This window comes from Platichthys flesus, chromosome 5 (genome assembly GCF_949316205.1).
Source record: "Platichthys flesus chromosome 5, fPlaFle2.1, whole genome shotgun sequence".
Classification (NCBI taxonomy): Eukaryota; Metazoa; Chordata; class Actinopteri; order Pleuronectiformes; family Pleuronectidae; genus Platichthys; species Platichthys flesus.
The window spans coordinates 9,347,865-9,367,065 of record NC_084949.1 but is presented as its reverse complement, the minus strand read 5'-3'; the positions used below and the strand labels follow the sequence as shown (position 1 = coordinate 9,367,065).

The 19,201-nt window shown below is 44.3% G+C and overlaps 1 protein-coding gene across 1 annotated transcript; it reads right to left on the bottom strand.

Moving 5' to 3' along the window:
- Positions 1-1,934: 1,934 nt before the first annotated feature.
- On the bottom strand, positions 1,935-16,485 carry LOC133954456 (deleted in malignant brain tumors 1 protein-like). Its single transcript, XM_062388890.1, has 17 exons — positions 16,433-16,485; positions 16,260-16,351; positions 15,231-16,016; positions 14,565-15,074; positions 14,058-14,372; positions 12,751-13,191; positions 12,244-12,558; positions 10,939-11,379; positions 10,432-10,746; positions 9,127-9,567; positions 8,617-8,931; positions 3,544-3,752; positions 3,175-3,323; positions 2,708-2,950; positions 2,433-2,592; positions 2,255-2,330; positions 1,935-2,154 (listed from the first exon to the last, which is right to left on the bottom strand). Exons 2-17 carry the CDS (start codon positions 16,333-16,335, stop codon positions 2,135-2,137), a joined length of 4,812 nt encoding a protein of 1,603 aa, XP_062244874.1. The 5' UTR covers positions 16,336-16,351; positions 16,433-16,485; the 3' UTR covers positions 1,935-2,134.
- Positions 16,486-19,201: the final 2,716 nt, after the last annotated feature.

Here is a 19,201-nt window from a genome sequence, read left to right as displayed (position 1 = left end):
CAGTTTTGGGTCGGCTTTCTACAAAGATTGTAAGTAAATGGAAGTTCCCCAAAAAATATTTCTGTGAGCTCTTCAGGACTTTTCCCGGTATAAGCACCAGTCAACCTCATAGGGACCGAAATCCCGGTCAAAAAGAGGCATAACTTCATTTTAGAGGTCCGTGGAAAGTCCTAGCAAAGATAGCTGCGCAAACAAGTGTGTGTGTGTGTGTGTGTGTGTGTGTGTGTGTTTGCGTGTCTACACATGTTCAGTACAGTAATGCCCCCACTGAACCACAGAACCGTTGCTTCTGGCTCACAGACTTTGTGAGCCACTTTGTTTTTTTGGCATTCAATTTGCACCCAGCGGTGGCGCAGGACTGGTTTACATCCACTGCATAACTTTTTCTTTCCTTTGACATAATTGACATTAACAAGTTTAACTCTTACACCACTGACGAGCCTTCGCTGCAGAAGAGTTACGAGCTGTTTCTTGTGAACCGAGCAGAAATGAACTCGGACTGCTCCAAAGACTGGACCATGGACCCGACTGAGAAACGATGGTCATGCTGCGCCGCGCCCCCTCTCTGCCAGCAATCCATGCTATTGGGCTCTAAGCCTGTCAATCAAAAAGTGGACCTAAAAGCCGCGCCCCTGCACACATTGGCCATCATCATGTTCTTCATAGAGATAAGAGCAGGAAGCTAAACTGTGACCTTCAACCAGAGCAGCCTGCAACTTTTTTATTTTAGCCCACACCAGCTCAGGAGCATGTTAAAGGTTTAGTATTTACAATTTAGAGACATCTAGTGGTGAGGTTCTCACCCTCCCCTCCCATCATGAGAGAGAACCTGTGGCTGCTTTCAGTTATCATAAAAACAATGCCAATGAATCTCTTTTAATTGTACTCACTAAACCTTTAAATAAAAATGTTAAATCTGAGGGTGAATTCAGGATGAACTCTTCCATAAATCAGTGTGTTGTTAAACTGCTCTCAGATCTCCTGTAGAAAGTCTCAATGAGAAAATGTGAGAAAACAGATCCTCCACAGGATTCACCACGAGCGAGTTGTTGATGATGTTTCTAACATGCAAAAGATGACTAAATTAAAACAAAAAACAAAACAAATATATCTCGATGAAAAAGCAGCGCTATACAAGTAGAAGTGGCAACAAAGACATCAAAAGGGCCAATACCTATGTTGATGTGTTGTTCACAAAAACACTTGATCACCGCAATGAAATGAATACATCAGGTCATGCCTCCGCCTGCTGCACCGACCCCTCACCTGAACGCTCCGGAGATTTCTGTGAAGTTATGAATGCATCTGAGCTGAGAATCTTCTTCTGCTTGTGCATGTCTATAAAGCAAACCCAGGAAAAAGAGGTCATACTCTAGTGGTCATATCTGAGGCACTCATACCACCAGAATAGAACAAAGGAAGACTGGGGTGAATGAAACCTCGATATTTGGTTGGGAGATCACCACATCAGGATCACTTATATCCATCCTGTCATCTGGATTTACTTATGTTATGAGCAGAAAAGGTTGTATCACATTTATTCACACATCACAGGATCAGGCCTTCATCTCTGCAGTACATCTACCAGCAGACAGTCTTCAGAAGAGCCAGCAACACAACCAAAGACCCCACTCAGCATCACCTCCTCACACCAGTCTGAAATGCAGGATTCCAAGACTCAAAGACAGATTTTACCCTCAGGCCATTAAACTGATTAACACATCCTAACACTGCCACTGTCTTCCCCTCCCCACATAAAAAAAGGACAACTTGCTCTACTGACATTGTGTCTTTGCACAACAGACTATATGCACACTTGCTTTTGCACATTCCCTTTTACCACTGTTATTGCCTGCCTCAGTATGTATGGGTGTATATTTATATTGTGCTATATAAAAAATATATATGAAAATAAACACAGAGAAGAAGAAAAGTACTCTGAACTTGATTTTTATTTTCTTCAACCATTTTTACACCTCATTACACAGCTAATACAAATTAGGAAAACCACTATGTGTTACGATTCAATTATGCAATGTAACATGTGTTTTTTATAATCGATTTATGAAGAAATTCAAAAACAAATAATATCACACTATGAAATGAGTTAGTTTTGTTACGATATGTTTCCAGCTCACTCAGTGGACTTGGACCCTGAGGATAAAGAAGAAAGAGGAAAATAATGGTGAATTATTCTGTATTGATCATTGTGTTGACACATCAATCCTGAGAGCACATAGTTAATCATACTCACAAGTGATTGGTCCAATGGTGAGGGGCTTCAGAGGAGCAGAGCTGGAAACAGAGCGAGATGTCCTTCTTCTGCAAGACTATGAAAAGGAGGGGAAATAACAGATCCAATCAAAACCAGTGTAAAGCTGCCGTGACTATTGATCGATAATTATATTGATAATGTGAAACCTGTGACGTACTGGGGCACAGCGGGAGCTCCCCTGGTCACACAGGCTGAGGCTGCAGTGGAGGTACATGTCACTGTATTCACCGTGGATCAGGAAAAACACGGCGGAGAAACGAGCCTGTCGGGATGAGCCGCTCTCGATCACTTCCACTTGCTGTCGGTCAGTGGGGCACCTGGCAGTGAGGATGGAGCATGTCATGAGGGCCATTATACATCACATCATACACAGTCTTTTCCCCCCATTTCCATTTTAAACCACAAAGCATAATGATGAAGAGGGACACTTACTTGTTCTGGATGAAAAAGTATCGTGCGGTATCATTGGAGTTTGATGAGTCAGAGGCGTAGCAGTTCTCCAGGACAACTACAAAGCTTGGGTCTCTGACTAATACAGAGACGCCCACATGCAGAGGTGAGCCCACAGGGAGTGTGATCAAGCCAGATGGATAAGGCTGAGTGAAGTTGGAGGTGTGGAACAGAGACATGGAGGCTCGAGCTTTGCTACCTAAGCCTGAGAGGCCAACTGCAGTCCTGTCAAAAATATCAGCCTTGTAATTATGATGACCTAAAAATACACAGGTGATATTGATGTGTCCTGGAGGTATAAAGCCACTGTGGCAAACAGCAGTGCATGCTTACGCTGACATGATTGGTTAAAAGTAACATAGACTAGACCAATTTTCACCAGGTTCGTCTTGTCTATTTTACAACTGTAAAAAGTGAGTGATTGTCGTATTCAATAAAAAGGTACTTACGGCAGCACTGGTCTGACTGCCACATTCATGCTGGTGTCTGTGTCGAGGGGATACGCACAGGAGAAGGGAAGACTCACAGGTCGTGAGAAGGACACATTTCCTCGGTAGAGGAATAAAACGTTGGAGTAAATGGCGTGTGTACGGTTGGTCTAAAAGACAGAGAGTGGTTCAATAAATCACTTGAAGCTCTATTACAGATTGAATGGTTTTGTCATACAGGCAGAAGATCTGGGTTTAAGATATTGTCGCTGCCAATTCGTGCTAATCTGATCTCCCTGCAGAGGAGTACATTTTGGAACCAATAGCTAAGTCTTAATTATCGTAATAATAAATAAATGGACATAACTTGAAAATGAACAAAGTATTTACCCTCAGTGTGTTTCCACAGGCACCTGCCTGAGCGTCCACCTCGTACCAAACTACATCATTATGCATTCTGACCCAGGAACAGTTTCGAACTGCCAGATTTCCGGAGAGTGGGTTCAAACCCATGGAAGTTGTGGAAGCCCTATTTAGCCCCATTTGCATTTTATCACGTCCACAGATGAGCTGAGGAGGCTGGAGTGGAGGGCGTTGGACTACAGAAAAAGTTTTTAAAAGTCAGTAAATGTGTGCACAAAAGAAGATGAGATGGTAAATACCAGATGAGACCAATATGATAACTTCAAATAACATGTCACTCTGTGTTATTAGCAATATTATAATACATATAACTTTATAATACATTATAACTTTTAACCGCACTTCGGTCTCTTCGGATCACTGGGAGAATGCCTGCAACACACGCCGGCATTGTTTACACCCGCGACCAGCTGATCGCCCTGAGGCACACTACCCTCTTGGCCGGACAGAGACCCACCATCCCGCAGGAACTAAAGGGCTGCAGAGCGTGGCTTAAACGGAGGATGGAGAAGAGGAAGTTTAAGCCCTTCATCCCTGCAGTCATCACTGGAAACGTGAGGTCGCTGGCAAAAAAGTGGACGAACTGGAAGTGCTCATCAGGACACAGAGGGAGTACAGGGAGTCCAGTATTGTGTGTCTCACGGAAACGTGGCTGCACGAGCAGATACTGGACTCCAACGTCACCATTCCCGGCTTCCAGACGGTTCGAGCCGACAGAGACACCATCGCGACCGGCAAGAAGAAAGGAGGGGGACTCGCCGGGCTCGTGAACAACAGGTGGTGTCACCCCGGGCACGTCACCGTTAAACAGCGTGTCTGCAGCCCGGACATCGAGCTCATCGCCGTCGGACTTCGTCCATATTATTTGCTGAGGGAGTTTACCAGTGTTTCGCCATCAATGTTTACATTCCTCCATCTGGGAACGCAGAAGCAGCGTGTGACGTCATCCACACTGTGACTGCAGGATTACAGACACAACACCCCGGGGCCTTCATCATCATCACAGGTGACTTTAATCATGCTTCCCTCTCATCCACACTCCCAACCTTCTTCCAGTTTGTCAAATGTGCCACCCGTGAAAATAAGACTTTGGACCTGCTGTATGCAAATGTTAAGGATGCATACAGATCCACTGCCCTGCCACCACTGGGCAGGTCAGACCACAACCTAGTCCTGCTCACACCGTCATACAAGCCTGTGATTCAGCAGCAGTCACAGTGAAGACAGTGAGGAAATGGTCTCATGAGGCCATGGAAACACTGCGTGGGGCGCTGGAGGCCACAGACTGGGATGCTCTGTATGAGCCACATGGTGAGGACATTGATGGCCTGACTGACTGTGTCTCTGAGTACATTGGGTTCTGCATCGATAACACCATCCCCACTAAAGAGGTCCGCTGTTACCCAAATAACAAGCCGTGGGTTACAAGCGACCTGAAGGCCCTTCTCAACGAGAAGAAGAGGGCCTTTAGATCACGGGACAGAGCAGAACTCAAACGGGTTCAAAGGGAGCTCAAGCGCAGCATCAGGGAGAGCAAGGACAACTTCAGAAGAAAACTGGAGCACAAACTGGAGGAAAACAACACCAGGGACGTCTGGAGTGGTATGAAGGAGATCACTGGTTTCAAGAGGAGAGATGGGGAGCAGCTGGGGATGAACGACGTGCGAATGAGCTGAACACGTTCTTCAATAGGTTCAACTCCAACCCCCCCCACCCCCAGCGGACCCTCCACTGACTCTACGACTGCCTCTACTGCATCTCTGAGCAACAACCCCCCATCACCCCCTGCCCCCCACCCCCGTCACCATCTACCCCCACCCCCCCGCTGGCCTTTACCACAGACCTTTTCACACCTCCCATCCCTAGGACATCCTCACATCCCCCACAGCCCTCCACCACCTCCTGCTACACACACATCTCTGCACCACCCTCAAACCCACCACTGACATCCCCCACCCCCCAGTCTGGACTCCACATCACAGCCAGGTGAGGAGAGAGCTGGAGAGGCTCAAACCGAGGAAAGCTGCGGGGCCGGACCGCATCAGCCCTCGTGTGCTGAAGGCATGTTCCAGCCAGCTCTGTGGAGTTCTCCAGCACCTTTTCAACCTGAGCCTACACCTTCAGAGAGTGCCAGTGCTCCAGAAAATATCCTGCCTGGTCCCAGTGCCCAAAAAAGGACGTCCTGCTGCACTGGAGGACTACAGGCCGGTGGCACTGACCTCTCACATCATGAAGGTCATGGAAAGACTGGTCCTGGCCCACCTCAGACCGCTGGTGTGCCCATCACAAGACCCCCTGCAGTTTGCATATCAGCCCCATGTTGGGGTTGATGATGCAATCATCTACATGCTGCAGAAGGCTTAAGGCCAATGTATGCTTATCCGTTTTGACGGACATGGACAGATAGGAGCGCCTTCTCCAACGTGGAACGCCCTCTCCGTGCCTCTCCGCGGCTCCTCGGAGAGCTTTTCGTGCAGCTCTCATTTTTCTAACTACACGTCGAAATGGCGGAGAGCCCACGGATAGCCCTTGGCTGTGATTGGTCCGCTAACGCCAGCATTTCGGAATGGAAACTTCCTGTTCCATTCCCTACATCACAATAAACCAAAATCACAACTACAACTCTATGATTAATGTGACAAGTGTGTTAAGCCAGCGGCGTTGTCCGGCTGACGGTGGCTGGTTAGAGCACTTACGGCATGTGTGTACGGTCACATACGGTTATAACGAACTTTCATAACGGGGCTAGCGGGCTAGCCACCATGCTAACTGCGGTGGGAACAGCGCAAAAACCCGCTGACTTTAATCCCACGGCTGTCATGACACTGTTTTTCAAACACCGTCAGGTTAGAAGCAAACACTTGGTAGTAGTTAGTATCGGGAGTCCCTTCTGACTGTGTGTGGAAGCTGGGGGGAAGCTAGCTGCCTCCGTGTAGCTTCAAGCTGTTGCAGCTGTTGAATTAGCAACGCAGTTTGGAAACAAGACCGGGGAACTGCTGCGTTAAGACACGATAACATAAGCATTATGACCCACTGGGTGTCACTTTATTCAGCAAAAACTGTCGCGTCATCAACATCCTTTTTCTGTTAGTTGCCATCGTTCACTGTGTGTGAGGAGCCGGGAGGACGTAAATAAACCAGCGTGGACTTCTTCTATATACCTCATGAGGTAGGCTTCTCTAAGCTCGACTTCCGTTGCGCCATCTACTGTTCTGGCGGTGAATTGCTTTCACAACAAAAAGGCTCGTAGAACTATAAATCAAAAAGGGTCCGTCCGCTCCGTCCGTCCGTCAGTCCGCAACGGACTCGGAGAAGCATACTGAGGCCTTTACTCCTCCCTGGACAGACCCAACACCTCAGTCCGGATCATGTTTTTCGACTTCTCCAGCGCCTTCAACACCATCCAGCCCAGACTGCTGAAGGCCAAACTGGAGGGCACTCAGGTGAGTGCTCCCTTCATCACTTGGGTCGATGACTATCTGACGGGCAGACCGCAGTTTGTGAGATTACAGAACTGTGTGTCTGATCGTCTGATCAGTAACATCGGGGCCCCCCAGGGAACTGTGCTGTTCCCCTTCCTCTCCACCACATACACTGCTGACTTTAAGCACTGCACAGAGACGTGTCATCTGCAGAAGTTCTCTGATGACACGGCCATTGTGGGTTGTGTTGAGGGCGGAGGGGAGGCTGAGCACAGGGACCTGGTTGACCGCTTTGTGAAGTGGTGTGGGGAGAACCGCATGCAGCTCAACGTGGCGAAGACGAGGGAGATGGTGGTGGATTTCAGGAGGAACAAGCCCCTGCCCTCTCCTGTCTGCATCGGTGGGACGGCTGTGGAGGTGGTCCCTGCATACAAGTACCTGGGTGTCACACTGGACAATAAACTGGACTGGTCCACCAACACAGAGGCCGTCTACAAGAAGGGCCTGAGCCGGCTTTATTTTCTGAGGAGGGTCAGGTCCTTCAATGTCTGCAACAAGATGCTGCAGATGTTCTATAAGTCTGTTGTGGCGAGCACCATCTTCTTTGCTGTGGTGTCCTGGGGTCCGGGCATCAAGGCTAAGGACGCCAACAAACTGAAAAAACTGATTAGGAAGGCAGAGTCTGTGGTTGGCTCTAAGCTTGTCACCCTGGAGGAGGTGGTGGAGGACAGGATGCTGGCAAAACTGCTGGCAATCATGGACAATCCCTCTCACCCCCTCCACAAAACACTGGACAAGCTAAGGAGCAGCTTCAGACTCATTCAACAACGCAGCTCTAAGGAACGATACAGGAAATCGTTCCTCCCAACCGCAATAAGACTGTACAACGCATCTACCTCTGTCAGAGAACAGAACTAAACATACCTGTCTCAATTCATCACTTTATACAATAATATTGTCTTTTGCACACTCAGTCTACATATTCTTACACTCATAGTATATTATGTTATCTATTGTATCGCCAAATACTTATATTTATACCCGTACTATATATCATATATTATATCATACTCTTTATATATTCTTTGTATATATAAGTCTATATACACATATTTATACATGTGTACATGTTGTTATTATTATTATATTTTACTATTTTACTATTATTATTGTTATATATACTGTTGCTGCTATTATTACTATATACTGCTATTATATTGGTATTATTACTTTAATATATAAATATATATTATATACTATATATACTGTACTATTTTTTATATACTGTCTAACAATAACATTACCATCATATCATCAGTACTATTACCATCATCTGCAACTGCACCTTATCTACCCATTTATCTTGTGTTTCTGTTTTTATTCTTTCTACCGCAATATTTTATGTTTTATATTTTATATTTTATATTTTATATTTTATATTTTATATTTTATATTTTATATTTTATATTTTATATTTTATATTTTATTCTATTGTATTGTATTTTATTGTATTCAAATGTACCGGCTGCTATGACGACTTAATTTCCCTTCGGGGATGAATAAAGTAATCTATCTATCTATCTATTTAATAACAGGTAAATATAAGAAGTAAACCTACATTCACAGACAACACTCGCATCTTCATTGTGTCTACAGTTGTGGACCCCGAACCCTGGATGTCTGCAGTCTGTTATCGATGGTTCCCTTCCTGAACAAATGACGTTGTCCAACCAGATGGGTCCACTACCCGGTCCAAAAGTAGCATTTTGCAGTGCTGAACGAGCCCTGCCACAGCCCAGCTGTCTGCACACCACATTGGCATCGTTCAGGTCCCAGGAATCGTCACACACTGTCCCCCACTGTCCAGCATGGTAGATCTCCACTCTGCCAGAGCAGCGGTTGTCAGAGTTTACCAGCCTCACTGGTGAAGCAGCTACGAGAAACAAAAACAACAAAATACTGTTGATTAGAGACACAGATGAAAGAGAGACTTTGATAGGATTACTATAAAAACTCCATTGATATCAGCGTGAAGCACATATTCCATATTGCTGTTCTATAGTGTTATCCTTTGTTGTCTGACAGGGAGACTTCATTGGCTTTTTTATATGTACAAAAGAGCATTTACCTTCACAGACGACACCAGCATCCTCACTGTGTTGACAGTTGTGAGATCCAATCCCTGGGTGCCGACACTCGGTCAACTTTGATTCGCTGCCGGAGCAAACAACATCGTCCAACCAGATGGGTCCACTGCCCTGTCCAAACCGTGCACTTTGTGGTGCTGACAGGACCCTGCCACAACCCAGCTGTCTGCAAACCACCTGAGCATCAACCAGGTCCCAGTGGTCATCACATACCGTCCCCCACTGTCCACGGAGGAATATCTCTACTCTGCCAGAGCAGGAGCTGTTTCCTCCATTAGCCAGGCGGACCTGTCCCTCGATTCCTGTGCTGTTGTCCATTGCTGTTGTTCCAGGGGTGCCAGATGTGAGCGAAGCAGAGGTGAAGGTCTGAGATCCTGGATCAGCTGTGGTTGGTGAAACTGTGGAGTTTGGTCCTGGTTGAACTGAAAGAAAAATATATGTGAACCCACAAGACCAAAACAGCTTCCACCTGCATAAATATTAATAAAGAAAACATCTTTTTAATTTCTCTGACCAGGAGGTTATGTGTTCACAACTGTCTATATGTTTGCTTGTAAGCAAGCTTATGCCAAAAATACTGAACAGATATCCACAAAACCTGGTGGAAGATGTGATATGGGTCAGGGAAGAACCACTTGTATTTGGGGCATATTCAGAACAGGGGTCACATCAACGATTTTTTTTCTCACTTTCTTTAACTTTGCGAGAAGGGCGTTTTTCAACATTTTGACCATTTACCCAGGAAACAATTCATTGACCTTGATGAAATCCAATCTGAAACATTAAGGGAACTGATATCTATGAAGTTGTGAAATTTGACGCAGCCCCAATTAATGTAAGGAGACTGTCGGTCCTTGGTGGTGGTACGTGCGCCACTGAGTGATGTTCTAGTTTGTTGGTGCATTCGTCAGCAGGATTATTAAAAAAACTACTGAACTGATTTCAACCTAACCTGGTGGAGAGCTGGGGCGTGGGCCTTGAAGAACTCTTCCTTTTTTTCTTTTATATTTCAACCATTAGAATTAAACAGATATGTGTGGGATTGACTGTAAGGATAGGTAAAGTTTGTGCTCTACTGAGTGTCACTCGAGTTAAAGATATAAATGATGATGTTATCCTGACGCCCAAAACTCTATTTCACTTTCTTGACATAAACATTTACTGCACATTTGACGTATTGTGCCACAAAATAACGATATATGTTGAAACGTATCAATGAGGCAATTTTCGAGTTAAATGTGAGCAATAACAACTGAACCCAACTTCAATTATATATAAACATTTACTGTCACAGATGATGCTGGCATCTTCACTATGTCCACAGTTGTGGACCCCGAACCCTGGATGTCTGCAGTCTGTTATCGATGGTTCCCTTCCTGAACAAATGACGTCGTCCAACCAGATGGGTCCACTGCCCTGTCCAAAAGTAGCATTTTGCATTGCTGAACGAGCCCTGCCACAGCCCAGCTGTCTGCACACCACATTGGCATCGTTCAGGTCCCAGGAATCGTCACACACTGTCCCCCACTGTCCAGCATGGTAGATCTCCACTCTGCCAGAGCAGCGGTTGTCAGAGTTTACCAGCCTCACTGGTGAAGCAGCTACGAGAAACACATGCAACAAAATACTGTTGATTAGAGACACAGATGAAAGAGAGACTTCGATAGGATTTCTATCAAAACTCCATTGATAACAGCGTGAAGCACATATTTCACATTTCTGTTCTACAGTGTTATCCTATGTTGTGTGACGGGGAGACTTCATTGGCTGTATATGTACAAAAGAGCATTTACCTTCACAGACAACACCAGCATCCTCATTGTGACCACAGTCGTGAGATCCAATCCCTCGGTGCCGGCACTCGGTTAGCTTTGATTCGCTGCCAGAGCAAACAACATCGTCCAACCAGATGGGTCCACTGCCCTGTCCAAACCGTGCACTTTGTGGTGCTGACAGGACCCTGCCACAACCCAGCTGTCTGCACACCACCTGAGCATCAACCAGGTCCCAGTGGTCATCACATACCGTCCCCCACTGTCCACGGAGGAATATCTCTACTCTGCCAGAGCAGGAGCTGTTTCCTCCATTAGCCAGGCGGACCTGTCCCTCGATTCCTGTGCTGTTGTCCATTGCTGTTGTTCCAGGGGTGCCAGATGTGAGCGAAGCAGAGGTGAAGGTCTGAGATCCTGGATCAGCTGTGGTTGGTGAAACTGTGGAGTTTGGTCCTGGTTGAACTGAAAGAAAAATATATGTGAACCCACAAGACCAAAACAGCTTCCACCTGCATAAATATTAATAAAAAAAACATCTTTTTAATTTCTCTGACCAGGAGGTTATGTGTTAACAACTGTCTATATGTTTGCTTGTAAGCAAGCTTATGCCAAAAATGCTGAACAGATTTCCACAAAACCTGGTGGAAGATGTGATATGGGTCAGGGAAGAACCACTTGTATTTGGGGCATATTCAGAACAGGGGTCATATCAACGATTTTTTTTCTCACTTTCTTTAACTTTGCGAGAAGGGCGTTTTTCAACATTTTGACCATTTACCCAGGAAACAATTCATTGACCTTGATGAAATCCAATCTGAAACATTAAGGGAACTGATTTCTATGAAGTTGTGAAATTTGACGCAGCCCCAATTAATGTAAGGAGACTGTCGGTCCTTGGTGGTGGTATGTGCGCCACTGAGTGATGTTCTAGTTTGTTGGTGCATTCGTCAGCAGGATTATTAAAAAAACTACTGAACTGATTTCAACCTAACCTGGTGGAGAGCTGGGGCGTGGGCCTTGAAGAACTCTTCCTTTTTTTCTTTTATATTTCAACCATTAGAATTAGACAGATATGTGTGGGATTGACTGTAAGGATAGGTAAACTTTGTGCTCTACTGAGTGTCACTCGAGTTAAAGATATAAATGATGATGTTATCCTGACGCCCAAAACTCTATTTCACTTTCTTGACATAAACATTTACTGCACATTTGACGTATTGTGCCACAAAATAACGATACATGTTGAAACGTGTCAATGAGGCAATTTTCGAGTTAAATGTGAGCAATAACAACTGAACCCAACTTCAATTATATATAAACATTTACTGTCACAGATGATGCTGGCATCTTCACTATGTCCACAGTTGTGGACCCCGAACCCTGGATGTCTGCAGTCTGTTATCGATGGTTCCCTTCCTGAACAAATGACGTCGTCCAACCAGATGGGTCCACTGCCCGGTCCAAAAGCAGCATTTGGCAGTGCTGAACGAGCCCTGCCACAGCCCAGCTGTCTGCACACCACATTGGCATCGTTCAGGTCCCAGGAATCGTCACACACTGTCCCCCACTGTCCAGCATGGTAGATCTCCACTCTGCCAGAGCAGCGGTTGTCAGAGTTTACCAGCCTCACTGGTGAAGCAGCTACGAGAAACACATGCAACAAAATACTGTTGATTAGAGACACAGATGAAAGAGAGACTTCGATAGGATTTCTATCAAAACTCCATTGATAACAGCGTGAAGCACATATTTCACATTTCTGTTCTACAGTGTTATCCTATGTTGTGTGACGGGGAGACTTCATTGGCTTTATATGTACAAAAGAGCATTTACCTTCACAGACAACACCAGCATCCTCATTGTGACCACAGTCGTGAGATCCAATCCCTCGGTGCCGGCACTCAGTCAGCTTTGATTCGCTGCCAGAGCAAACAACATCGTCCAACCAGATGGGTCCACTGCCCTGTCCAAACCGTGCACTTTGTGGTGCTGACAGGACCCTGCCACAACCCAGCTGTCTGCACACCACCTGAGCATCAACCAGGTCCCAGTGGTCATCACACACCGTCCCCCACTGTCCACGGAGGAAGATCTCTACTCTGCCAGAGCAGGAGCTGTTTCCTCCATTAGCCAAGCGGACCTGTCCTTCGTCTCCTGTGCTGTTGTCCATTGCTGTTGTTCCAGGGGTGCCAGATGTGAGCGAAGCAGAGGTGAAGGTCTGAGATCCTGGATCAGCTGTGGTTGGTGAAACTGTGGAGTTTGGTCCTGGTTGAACTGAAAGAAAAATATATGTGAACCCACAAAACCAAAACAGTTTCCACCTGCATAAATATTAATAAGGAAAACATCTTTTTAATTTCTCTGACTAGGAGGTTATGTGTTCACACCTGTTTATATGTTTGCTTGTAAGCAAGATTATGACCAAAATACTGAACAGATTTCCACAAAACTTGGTGGAAGAATGTGATATGGGTCAAGGAAGAAATACTTGTATTTGGAGCAGATTCAGAACAGGGGTCATATCAACGATTATTTTTCTCACTTTCTTTAACTTTGCAAAATACGGTGTTTTTCAACATTTTTACCATTTACCCAGGAAAAAATTCATTGACCTTGACGAAATCCAATCTGGCACATTAAGGGAACTGATATCTATGAACGTGTGAAATTTGACGCAGCCCCAATTAATGTAAGGAGACTGTCGGTCCTTGGTGGTGGTACGTGCGCCACTGAGTATTGTTCTAGTTTGTTGGTGCATTCGTCAGCAGGATTATTAAAAAAACTACTGAACTGATTTCAACCTAACCTGGTGGAGAGCTGGGGCGTGGGCCTTGAAGAACTCTTCCTTTTTTTCTTTTATATTTCAACCATTAGAATTAGACAAATATGTGTGGGATTGACTGTAAGGATAGGTACAGTTTGTGCTCTACTGAGTGTCACTCCAGTTAAAGATATAAATGATGATGTTATCCTGACGCCCAAAACTCTATTTCACTTTCTTGACATAAACATTTACTGCACATTTGATGTATTGTGCCACAAAATAACAATATATGTTGAAACATATCAATGAGGCAATTTTCCAGTTAAATGTGAGCAATAACAACTGAACCCAACTTCAATTATATATAAACATTTACTGTCACAGATGATGCTGGCATCTTCATTGTGTCTACAGTTGTGGACCCCGAACCCTGGATGTCTGCAGTCTGTTATCGATGGTTCCCTTCCTGAACAAATGACGTCGTCCAACCAGATGGGTCCACTGCCCGGTCCAAAAGTAGCATTTTGCATTGCTGAACGAGCCCTGCCACAGCCCAGCTGTCTGCACACCACATTGGCATCGTTCAGGTCCCAGGAATCGTCACACACTGTCCCCCACTGTCCAGCATGGTAGATCTCCACTCTGCCAGAGCAGCGGTTGTCAGAGTTGACCAGCCTCACTGGTGAAGCAGCTACGAGAAACACATGCAACAAAATACTGTTGATTAGAGACACAGATGAAAGAGAGAGTTCAATAGGATTTCTATCAAAACTCAATTGATAACAGCGTGAAGCACATATTTCACATTTCTGTTCTACAGTGTTATCCTATGTTGTGTGACGGGGAGACTTCATTGGCTTTATATGTACAAAAGAGCATTTACCTTCACAGACAACACCAGCATCCTCATTGTGACCACAGTCGTGAGATCCAATCCCTCGGTGCCGGCACTCGGTTAGCTTTGATTCGCTGCCAGAGCAAACAACATCGTCCAACCAGATGGGTCCACTGCCCTGTCCAAACCGTGCACTTTGTGGTGCTGACAGGACCCTGCCACAACCCAGCTGTCTGCACACCACCTGAGCATCAACCAGGTCCCAGTGGTCATCACACACCGTCCCCCACTGTCCACGGAGGAAGATCTCTACTCTGCCAGAGCAGGAGCTGTTTCCTCCATTAGCCAAGCGGACCTGTCCCTCGACTCCTGTGCTGTTGTCCACTGCTGTTGTTCCAGGAGTGCCAGATGTGAGTGCAGCAGAGGTGAAGGTCTGAGATCCTGGATCAGGTGTGGTTGATGAATCTGTGGTGTGGTGCACTGCTGCTGTTTGAGAGGTGCCTTGCTGTCCTGGACCAGGAGTGGTCAAAGGAACTACAACGTCTGTTCTGTTCACCTCTGTTGACAATGAAAAACATCAGTGTGCAACAATAACATTTTGTTCATAAAATGTCATTTGAATATATAAACAAAAGGACAATAGACTATAACACTTACAATGGATGGATTAAATGGGAAAATGTAATTTGTTGTTAGAGAGTAAAGTTTCAGTACCTGCACAGTAGGCAAGAGAGCATGAACTCGGCTTCACAAGTTTATAGACGTAGTAGTTTCCTTTGCAGAGTTTGACGTTGATGGTGTGTGAACTAAAATAGCAGCAGCTGGTGCTCCAGTGACTACAAACAGTCCGATTAACAATCACTCCTGGCTGTGTGGGATGAGGCTCTGTAATCCATAGGGGAGCGTGTGTTCCACACCTGTTTGTCTGAACACACCTCTCAGGAATGTGGGCACTGGTTTGATTTAGGAACAGACGATACCAGCCTTGCCAGTTAACATCTCTGTCACAGCGTGGGTTCAGATTTATTGTGTTATCTGTCGACCGCCAGTCATTGTGCAGCTCAGTGTAGAGCTCACAGGGGTCAGTGCAGCGGGCGACCCCATTATTACTGATGCAGTCCATGCCCTTAGGACAAACAGTGTTTCCACAATTGAACTGGATAGATTGGGCAGAGGGCCCAGATCTGGCGGTGGAGGAAGGCTCCATACATATGAAAGAGCCTGGCGTGTTGTGGCACACCTGAGTCGGTGCACACGGTGGGTCTGGGAGGGAGCACTCGTCAGTATCCACACAGCCGCTGTCTTGTGACCAGTGATAACCTTGGCTACAGCATGAAGAGTCACTGCAGAGTTTTGTGTCGTAGCAGGTGAGACCGTCACCTACGAAGCCATCTTTACAGACACAAGAGAGGACCGGGCCACTGAACGTGTCACCTCTTTCCCGTGACTCCTGGCACATGGATTCAGTGTGACATGAATCACAGCTGGAGACAAGTGTCCCTGTGAAAAGTACAAAGACAGTTTGATCCATGCTCTTGTTTGAGCCATGCTCTTGCAAAGCTAGAAATAAATGCAACTTTCTTCACACCCTGCACGAGTAATAGGGTTAGAGGTAATAAGCAATTAATGCTATCTTTTTATATGATACATTTTTTATGAGTCCCAAGCTTCTATTCCTTCACCCTGTGGACTTGGACAGTTAGACTCTAACCCTAACCCCCCCAGAAAGTCAGATTGACTTACCTGAAGTGTTCCCTATAAAAAACTGCAAAATTAGAAACAAGAGCAAACCCCCAGTCATCTCCATCATGGACCACATCCACGACACAAACTTGCTGAAAAACACAAAAGAGACGTATGAAAATCATATGTTAAGATAACAGTCATGACTCTACTTTGCCAGTGTTTGTACTCACCTTGAGAGAGTGAGTGGAAATCCAGTAGATGCTGAAAAACCTCTCTGGGAATTGTGCCTAATGAGCGAGAGCATGATCATTTATAGGCCCATATCTGTGTGCAGTGGACAAAAGAAGGAGATCATTGTTGAAATATAATAGCAGGTCATTGATAACGCTGGTTTGATATGACGTCAAACAAGTTACTAATTAATGAAAATAGGACAAATGATCCAATTCAAACATAACCGACACACAAGCAAAAGCCCTTAGTCGATTTATCTTACGGTTTTTCAAACATTCGCAGGTCAACATACAGTACTGGAGACTTTTTGGTTTTGACAGGTTTGCACATTCAAGCACTATTAAATTCCTGCGGTCAACAACCGGGACAGACTGTTGTAGTGGATCAACGTTTTCATTAAAGGTCCAAGGTCCCACATCATTTAACAGCATCTCACTGTTTTCATGTTCAGGTTTGACGGAACAAATACCATTTGCGTCAGTTTCTGGAAATTGTTAGGTGGACTTATATTTCCACTAGTATGGTGATCATTAGAGCACATACCTCCGCCAAGGCCAAACAGTCCCCTTGAATTCAGTCGAGCTGAACCAAATTACGCAAACTCATAAATATCAGTTCTCTTAATATGTCTGATCAGGTGATATTGTTATGTTAGTCCCGGGAAATTGTCAAAACTGTTAAAGATTGTGTGCAGATGGATTCTTGTTTGACCCATGTCCCATCCTTCCACCAAGTTTCATGATAATCTGTCCAGTAGTTTTTGTGTAATTCTGCTGACGTCAAACAAACAAACAAACAAACTAGAAGGGCACTCAGTAGAGCGCATTTATGCATGATAAAACTGAAAATGGACATCACTGGTTGAAATGTTTTTTTAAATGAATGAACAGATCTTTGAAGTTAGGAGTGCAATGAATAGATCAAATAACAGTGGATTAAATTTCCTAATCTCTCAAAATGATTGATTTTTTTTATTATATGGACACACCAAGTCTTATCACCATTTATTTTCTAGTTTAATATTTAAAAACTCAATTCCTCTATTAAGTTTTATTACTACAAGGTAAATGTTTGACTTAGCGTTAGGTGCTTCACTGGAGGAATTATGTGCTAAAAAAAAAATCCTCATACTCGATGTTGGTAAGTGTGTTCTCAATGTTCCTGAAAGGGAGAGACAAAGCAGTTCACACACCTCCTGAAGGTTTGATGCTATTCACAAAAGGGTTAAACATATTTGCTACGTGAATCCAACTTTGAGTGATATCCTGATAAAGGGTTTGCACAGCTCTCAGATGAATCATCTTAATAACTTAATTTACACAGGAACCTTCACAAACAGGGATTAGTAAGAGGAGTTTGACATCATTCCTACACAAATACAACTTTTAGTCACACCTTACTGAAAGTCTTTTTACAGCTCTTAGAACAAGATTATAAAAAACTTTATTTACAAAGCACCTTTAAAGACAGGGATCACAAAGTGCTTAGAGTGACACTGATAACAGTTACTAATCAATAAAAGCAATCATAAGACAGCATCATGAAAAAGCTGTAATTAAAGATAAAATTTACAAAAAAAAGAAAAAGACGACATAAAATATAAGCAATTAAATACAAAGAATATAAACAGTAAACAAAGAGAGTCTGTAAAAATAGGTTTTAAGAATAGATTTAAAAGACTGAATTAGCTTGCGCCTACAGAACCAGTCTGAACTGGCTCAGACAAACAGCCTTAGTTCTCCTATATCAGTTCCTTGCAATTTAATGTTTTCCATCTGAGATCCCTGTGACTCTCTTTGTTGATCCTTTCTGCAGAAAGCCCCTATTAAAATACACAACGACAAATCTGGTGTGAAATCTGAAAATACAAGAGGCTGACTCTTGTATTTTCAGATTTCCATCACAAATTAATATCTTGGTGGAAGAATCTGAGATGTTTAGGGGACTGATAATTATGAGTGTGTTTAACTCTGTGTAGATCCATAAAAAGATCTAGTGAATTTAAATGAAACAAATCAGACTGTTGGCATTGGTGAAGGTATGAATTTGACTGAGTGACATTCTAGTTGCTTTCGTGATGTCGCCTGATGATGACTGAAGGGGCCTTAACATGGCGCTTGAAGTAATCAATTATTCCAGATGTTTCCCTGAGTTTTTGCCTTTGTTCTGTCCAGGACACTTCCCCTTAACCTTCTGACAATTAAATTCCATTTTGATATACTTGTGTCTTCCACCTTCTTTGTGGGGTTTGAATGTTCTCCTTGTGTCTGTGTTGGTTTTCTCTTTGGCTTCAACCTCGCTGCAACCCTCAAAGGATAAACAACTGAGATGATGTAAGGATAGATGGTAAATGTACGACTGTGCAGCTTCACTATGACTCAAACATTGTTGCACATAAAGATACTCAAACACACAAAATATACACTTATTATTCACTAACAATACTTGAAAAAGTACAGTTATATTTTATATTACAGTTTTCATTGTAAATCTATGAATTAAAAAATTGGGATACTGTAAATTCAGATTTGGTCTCTGGCAGCTCTCAGAGGGAGTCCTCTGTTAGTAAAAAATACCGATATCTGACACATAAAACTCTTTGAAACATATTATAAGACGTCTGGTCCCATGTTTCAGAGCACAGGTAACTTAGTGTTGAAATGTTGAAGATTGCACAATCATCTCCAGAGTCAGGGTTTGCAGATACAAAGTGCAAGGAAGGGCAACAGGTTCTAATGAGGGGAAAGGGTGACATCTCTGGCTAC